The sequence below is a fragment of the Sycon ciliatum genome, chromosome 2, assembly GCF_964019385.1.
Source record: "Sycon ciliatum chromosome 2, ocSycCili1.1, whole genome shotgun sequence".
Taxonomy (NCBI): domain Eukaryota; kingdom Metazoa; phylum Porifera; class Calcarea; order Leucosolenida; family Sycettidae; genus Sycon; species Sycon ciliatum.
The window spans coordinates 4,038,341-4,045,840 of NC_088644.1; the positions used below are offsets into that span (position 1 = coordinate 4,038,341).

The 7,500-nt window shown below is 47.7% G+C and overlaps 1 protein-coding gene and 1 non-coding gene across 3 annotated transcripts in view; both read left to right on the forward strand.

Moving 5' to 3' along the window:
• Positions 1-29, forward strand: part of Trnak-cuu (transfer RNA lysine (anticodon CUU)) — a 73-nt gene extending 44 nt beyond the window's left edge. Inside the window, exon 1 of the tRNA in view lies at positions 1-29. This exon is cut by the window's left edge and continues 44 nt beyond it. This is a non-coding gene — a tRNA (tRNA-Lys).
• LOC135808309 (helicase POLQ-like) overlaps positions 1-7,500 on the forward strand; it is a 32,887-nt gene that overhangs the window by 8,121 nt on the left and 17,266 nt on the right. For both annotated transcript variants that reach the window (XM_065321482.1, XM_065321481.1), the window contains exons 6-11: positions 4,568-4,665; positions 4,833-4,928; positions 5,683-5,855; positions 6,259-6,507; positions 7,066-7,207; positions 7,466-7,500. The exon at positions 7,466-7,500 is cut by the window's right edge and continues 70 nt beyond it. In XM_065321482.1, the coding sequence (XP_065177554.1) occupies positions 4,568-4,665; positions 4,833-4,928; positions 5,683-5,855; positions 6,259-6,507; positions 7,066-7,207; positions 7,466-7,500 (793 nt within the window). The remainder of the gene's footprint in view (positions 1-4,567; positions 4,666-4,832; positions 4,929-5,682; positions 5,856-6,258; positions 6,508-7,065; positions 7,208-7,465) is intronic.

Consider the following 7,500-nt stretch of genomic DNA (forward strand, 5'->3'; position numbering starts at 1 on the left):
GGTCGTGGGTTCGAGCCCCACGTTGGGCGATCTCTTTTTGCGTTTTGTGTGTGGCTATAAAAAAAATCTTTCACGAGGTTCTTGTCTGAATGTTTGGGTGGATCATCTCGTGAATGCTGATGCTGGACAGTGTCCTCACTTCTTGATTGTACGAGGTGAATAGCAATTTCTGGACATCAAAATAAAATAGAGCCCCACTGGCTGCATGTTTTAGATTTTTTGGATTTTCTTGTATTTATTCTATGGCGTAATCCTTCATCTCTCCAAATATGTCACATTTGCTTATGCTGTGATCCCTTAGACTTGATAGCAGGGCATTTTTGACATGCTATTTTTTTGGCCTAAATTTCAGTGTATCGATTTCTGGACATGAAAATAAAATAGCGTCAATAGGCATTTATGAGGTACCATTTTGTTGTTTTTTCTATCAGTGAATATCAGTCAGCCTCTTCACACTTCCAGCCACCAGTTCCAAGACTATACGGCGTCTGAAGCGGAGTGCACATCACATATACAGCAATCGGAGATCCCAATTGGTGAAATTATGACATATTCTGCGCGAAGTCTGCGGCAATTATGAGAATCATTCAATATTCAGGGGCGATTCTGCAAGGCAAGCTGTTGCAGATCCGTGATCTGCACGGGGAATGGCTAACATAAATTTGTACTTGTCTATAAGACTACACAATATAATCTACGAATAGAACACAAAGCACGATAGAAAGAGGGTTTGCTGAAAAACGCAAACATAGCAAAAACAATCAAAAACCAATTCAACCCGGGTTGAAACCAAAGAAATAATAATATGCAGCGCAAAATAAAAAAATAAAATCATAACCCATCAAGCGCTAAAGACAAACTTAAGAAAAATGAAATCATAACCCAATACGCGCTAAAATGCGCTTAAAATAATAATGCGTTGAGAAAACCAGAAGCCAAGAAAATGAAAACGTAAAAACTCATAAGAAAAGAAGGTCTACACTCTACAGCAATACCAAGATCTGACTCGAGACGGAACGCTTTTGACTTATCCATATCAATAGATAATTTCAAAATTTGCCAATCTAAATCAAGCGTCGACGGAAATAAACAGTGCCACCAGGGACGTGAGGTGAATCAGGGCATCGGGTGCAGACGTAGCATCACCTTGAGGCAGGAGCCTTTTCTCCATTGCAGAAACCAGCACCGCATTCGTTTCATTACCCTTGATACCCGATGTCTGCGTCAGTATCAACAGGGCGCTCATGTCCTTTTTCTGAAGCTTGCTTATCGCCACCTTCACACCATGCAGACGCCACTTCCAAAGGACCCCAGCAGCTTCCTTCACCACCACCTGACGCTGCTCAGCTTGGCCCTGCTCCTTCTGCACTTTCTTTGCAGCACGTTCCTTCCGTAGCGTTTCTTGCTCTTCCTTCCGCTTCTGACGCTGCTCAAGCCTATCTCTTCCCGCGCCGTACGTAAGGGGTCCAAGGCGAAAGTCTTCACCTCCGAGACGCATTCGATCGAAGTCATCGGCATCTGAATCACCAGAGTCATTCGACTCTGACTCGCCACTTGGATGATCCACAGAGCTGGCTGAACTTGAAGCATTGCTAGCGTGTCCCTGCTGGAATTGAAGACAGCGAGCATCAAGAGTGGCAGAGTCAGCACCAGAACGCTGTAGCCTCCGGCCAGCAGCATCTTCTTCTGCTCTCAACTCCCAATATAGTTTGCGGTTGATCATTTTGGTGGCTGGATCAAAACCGATCTCTTTCCAACCCTTGCGGCTCACGTCTGGGTGGAAAGCATGCTCCCATGGCTCTTTGATCAGAATGGGCATGTCGGCAGCAGTTAGGCGTGGTGGCTGGTTTGACATAACTTTCTGCACCAGAAGATCTGATTTTGCCTGCTTTGCCTCCCGTTTGAAGCGGGGGAAATTGGCAACATCAGCCACCTGTGAGATGTGGCTCGTATGGGGCACGCGTAGTTGAAGGTCGCAGCCAACTTCATCTGCCGCGTGAACCATCGGCATAGTGGTGTGTGCTCCGTATCCATCACAGAGGCCATACGCTCTCTTGCCTTCCTTCTTTGGCAAGCAGGGACCAACAACCTCTTTCAGCCAAAGTGGGGCAAGATCGTACGAAAACCCGCCGGAAGGATGAGGGTAAAACTGACAAGGTTTCCCTTTGCCAGTCTCCGGATCCATTATGGTCGAAAGCGGCGGGTTCTTCATAAGGGCTAGTTGAACACTCTTACTTGGTGGAGTGGCACATCCAGGCAGAGACTCTCCATTCATGAAGGAGCCGCCAGTCAATGTCCAGCGCACATTGGATTTGTTGGCAACACACTCTCCATCATCACTTGCATCGAGGACCATCGTCTTCTCTGTAGGACCGCGGCCGTCATCGGTCTGATCAAGAGTAAAACCAGTTTGATCCCATTCGAAAATCATATCTGGATCTGTTACGGTGCATATGGTGTCATATGGCTTTTCAGGATCAAAGGCTGGGTTCCGAATGGCAATGCCACATTTCACCAGACCTTCAGCAACAACTTCATACCAGTCACCCAGATGAGAACTGGTGGACCATCGGGCTAGATCCATCTCAAGACGTGTCTGATTCTTGACTTTGATCCCCCAGCGTCGGCGGAAGGAGTAATACCACCCCTGGCGTACCTCCTTGTGTTTGAACCGCTGTGCTAGCTCGGTGTCCCGGATCAGATAGTTCGCAGCTCCAATGAGAAGAGACTTTCCCGCTTTAAGCTTAAGGGCACGCAGTGTTTGCACATAATTCACCAGTTGAAGTTCGTAGCGGCGTGGAATAGCAGTGGCAACTTCACAACGGATGGGGGACAGAATGGAGGAAGAAGCGGCCTCAACATTATGGTTCATGTGATTACTAAGCTTGGCATGAAGAGTTGACCTACTCACAAGAACTCCAATCGATGCCAGGAGAGCGGAAGCGCGGCGACCATCCCGGGCGAGTCTCTTTCCGAACATTGCTTCGATCGCCCACTTGATGCCCTCTCGGTACATGCCGACCGTGCCGTGTGTGCCATACTTAGCATCATCGCCAAGACGTGTGCACTTACTCTCAATGACGGATTTGATCGCCTGCATCTCGGTTGCAGATGGCCAAGTCTCCGGTGCTGCGTTCTCTGAACTAGCAGCTGATTCCAGTTGAGGTGTGTCAGGTGCTGGTATCTTGCCACTGACTACCAAACACACTGCACCACTCGACTTCATTTCGTTCTCATACTTGAAAAACAGCTGAGGACTCACGCCATACGCAGCCGCCGCGTCTCTCTTGCTGGAAAACAAGTCTTTGGACTGGGGCGAATAGAAAGCTCTCACAGCGAGCAGGGCTTTTCGCTGGCCTTCGCCTCTTCCAAACCGAGCGACGCCTTGAGCGTCAGGACACGGGGAAACTGGTGGGGAAGCTCCAGGAGTCTCCATGCAGGGAGAGGAAAGCTGATGGACAGCAGAAGAACTCTCCACGACTGGAGTTGAGGGTGGGGAAGGCAACGATTCGTCCATTATTTCTTATTTTACTCAAAATTCAAAATTCTCATGCTACATCGTACCACAAAACCCTTCAAAATTCCGCACAAGCAAAGGCTATCAACAAGGCACCGACACGAGGAGAAACTACAACAACCCAGCTGTCGACTACAGGAAGAAAGGACTTCATCAACTCCAGTGACTGCACTCTACAAGCGACGAAAAATTATTTTACTCGAAATGTCCAGAAATGTACAATGTCCAGAAATTGCGACTCACCTCGTACAGAGTGCATGTACAGTGCTGCTCAATGGAATCCAGTCGCGTCACTCAAGTACGCGCCGGGCGTTGCGCAGCCCTAGAGCTGTGAACACTGGGCTGGGGAATGATGCGAGGCGCAAACTTGAGTGATGCGACTGGATTTCATTGAGCACGACTGTATATATACTACTGTGTACAGTGTAGCGTGTTAACGCATTGTAAGGGGCCATCCGTAATTATCAATCTTTTACACGAAGCGAAAAAGTATCATTTATGGGTGGGAGGGTCGAAGAGAGTTTCGTTTTGAAAATATTGATCGCATAACCATCGATCCATTTCGTTGTCAAGTCAATATAATTTTTTTTCATCTGGGGGGGGGGGGGGTCGGATGGTTGGGGAGGGTTGTAACTAAAAATTTTCGTTCTGTGAAAATTATCGATAATGCCAGATGGCCCCTAAAGGATACGTTTACATTAATTTTGGTAAGTCCTGAAAGCTGTGATTGCAGTGCTAGAAAGAAAGACAGACACATACACACACATAGAGGAATTCACATGGCATACCCAGCAATTAGAGTGCATCAACCAGAGTGCGCAACTAAGCAGGGGGTGGGGTGCGTAATTTGTTGCTTATAATATGTTCGACGTCAAGTTAAAGGTAAAATGGATGGCATGGGTCCTCTATTGATGCAGTGCATGTCTGTCTGTCTGTCTGTCCGTCCGTCCGTCCGTCCGTCCGTCCGTCCGTCTGGCCGTCCGTCCGTCAGTCCGTCCGTCCGTCCGTCTGTCTGTCTGTCTGTATGTCTGTCTGTCTGTTTCTTTTCAGCTGAAACGTGGCTGGTTGGAATGAGTGCTACACTGAGTAACATCCACCAGTTGCAGACGTTTCTCTCTGCGCAGTTGTTCACCAGCGACTTCCGTCCGGTGAGTACTATATTTCTACGGCATTCGGATTGTGTGTGTGGCATTCTGGGAGCTGTCCCTGCATGTCGTCTTTCTACTGTTCCATACCGGCTCTTTTAGCCAGCGGCTCCCATCTGCATGTCAACGTCATTTTCCCTGTCATGTGTGCTATGCTATGTTGATCACAGGTGAAACTTGAGGAGCATGTGATGCTAAGGGACGAGATCTTCCAAGTACAGGGCTCCGGTCCAGACGTGGAGTTGATATCAGTACGCAAACTCAATGTAAGCGTGCCATTTAGGCAGGTTTGGGCTGGTTTAGACCGGTTTAAGCTGGTTTCGGCTTGTTTAGGCAGATTTGGACTGGTGTAAGCTGATTTCGTGCTGGTTCTTCTTCATCATTGTATAACATATTCATGCAGAACGTAAACAGTTTCCTCCGAGACAAGATTGCAGTATCATTGCAGAATGTCAAATTAACAAATGTGTAGATTGCTGTACAAGTATCTTCAAGGGGCACTAGTGATCAGAGGTGCACGCTGAGTTCCAGTCAACTGTGCCTTCATGGAGGCAAAACCCAGTCGAGCAAGTTATTAGGGGGGGGGGGGGGGGGGGGGGGGGGAGGAGGAGATTTTTGTGACTAGTATGTTAGCCAATGGGAGAAGATTGCATTAGGAAATCAAGCCACCTGCCTACTGGTTTTTCTGTCCGAAACTCAACACTTGCAAGAGGGAAGATTGCGTTTGTACAAACACTGTCTGCATGTATTCCGACCAAGGCACTTACCCCCTGCTGTGGCTACATTCCTTGCATATCCGATACAGCACGTGAATTCACTGCTGACTGTCAGCGGCCGAATCGGTTGAGACTTCTCTAGTTGTTTCTGGTGCTGTGCCGGTTGTGCAGGAAGTCTAGTCAAAGCAGAGTGCATGTGTCCAATTCAAAATGTGAAAATAAAGCTACAGATGATGCATTGTTCACTTTGTGTGTATTCGTGGCATATATCCATGCTTGGACATGTTTCTGTTGCACATTGCAGGCCAGGGACCGCAAGCTTACCGACGTGACAATGGATCCGGACTGTCTGGTCTCTCTCGTTCTGGAGGCAATCCTGGACGAGAACAAACAGCCCAGTCACTCTTGTCTTATCTTCTGCGCGACAAAGAAGAGCTGTCAGAACGTCGCAGCTATGCTGGCTAATGTCCTGAGGAAGTAGGTTCATTTTCTTGTGGAAACCATCTAGGTTTGGTGTTACATGATTGTAGGTCTAGTTCTCTTTTCTTTTATTTGATAGGCTTTACTGTCAGCCATTTCACTGGATTTGTGCGTGGACTTGGGATCTGGCCTGGGAAACGGATATTTCATTCTCTTGTTGTTTCTTTCCTTCAACTCCCCCCAACTTAGGAATATTTGTACTCTTGCAGAAACGTGCTTCATGGTGATTCATGAGCTGATAAATATCTGGGACATGTGATAGCTCCAGTAAACCTTGTTCAGAATCCACTGGTATATTCCCGCCCAGCATAGTATGACTCCTTAGATAACAGTACATTGTGTGATGTCATGGCACGTGTGTAAGTGGTTGGTCTATGCCCCCTGTGTCTGTTCCATCCAGTCGTCACAAGTCTATCCTTGCTTACAAGTCATCACAGAGGCGTGCGGTTCTGAAAACCCTACGCAACGAATCAGCCGGCGAGTGCTGTCCCGTTCTGACGTCCACCGTACCCGCCGGTGTAGCGTATCACCATAGTGGACTAACGGCGGATGAGCGCAAGGTCATCGAAGAAGCATTCAGCAGTGACCTATTGTGTGTACTCTGCTCAACCACAACACTTGCTGCGGGTGTTAACTTGCCGGCCCGAAGGTATCTATCACTACTAGCTCACAGTTGTGTTTTGAACTTTTGAATGTAGCATATTGAACCAGTGTTTGCGGCTGTGTGGTTGCCAAGAGGTCGTCCATGAGCAGAATACTTGCATGTTTTGCTCTCAAACTATGGTTTTCTCTTGTGCGCTTGGTGCAGCCAGGAAGACTGTGATAAGTTCCTGAGAGAGAAGTTATAATTAAATTATGCAACGGCGCGATTGATAGTGTAAACTCCGAAAGTGTTAGGGTTCACACTATCAAAAGCGCCGTTGTTGTCAATGATGGCAATGCCCTGTCAGATGACTCAAGAGGAATGTCTGCGGTATACATGCAGTGGAGTTTACTTGGTATGACTTGGGGTCCGAAAGTCAGCATTGTCCTGACCCCGGGCTGGCTGTGATGTAGCACTTCCAAGCCCTATTCCCTCAAACGACATGACACCGGCGTTTGAGAATACTGGAAGCCATAATACTGCAACTTGCTCCTTCTCGTTGCGTTGTGCGCTTTGCCTCCTCGTAAGCTATTTTGGCTATCGTCGTTCTTGTTGCTGCTTCAGGGTGATCTTGCGTTGTCCGCTGGTGGGGCGTTCCTTTCTCTCCCTCAGTCAGTACAAGCAGATGGTGGGTCGTGCTGGTAGGGCTGGCCTAGACACCACTGGTAACAGTATTCTCATTCTGCAGGACAAGCAAGCTCAGCAGGTTGGTGCTACAAGTCCAAGTTTGTCTTGTGTTGAGGAATAATGGGAAAGAGAGCGGGTCTGCTCTAAACTTCTTCCTATGACTGAAGCTATAGGAAGCCTCACCCCTGCTACTGTGAAATAATCTTGCTGGAGAATTTTAAAATTCAGCAGACCCTTGACTTAAAATACTTATCTCAATCATGACATGTGCTTTTCACTTGTACAATGTACATGTATCTGAAAAGTTTGTCTGTGTTTCGGCATTGGTGCGTTTCAGATGCTGTCCGTCCTGCAAGGTCCGTTTGCCAGTTG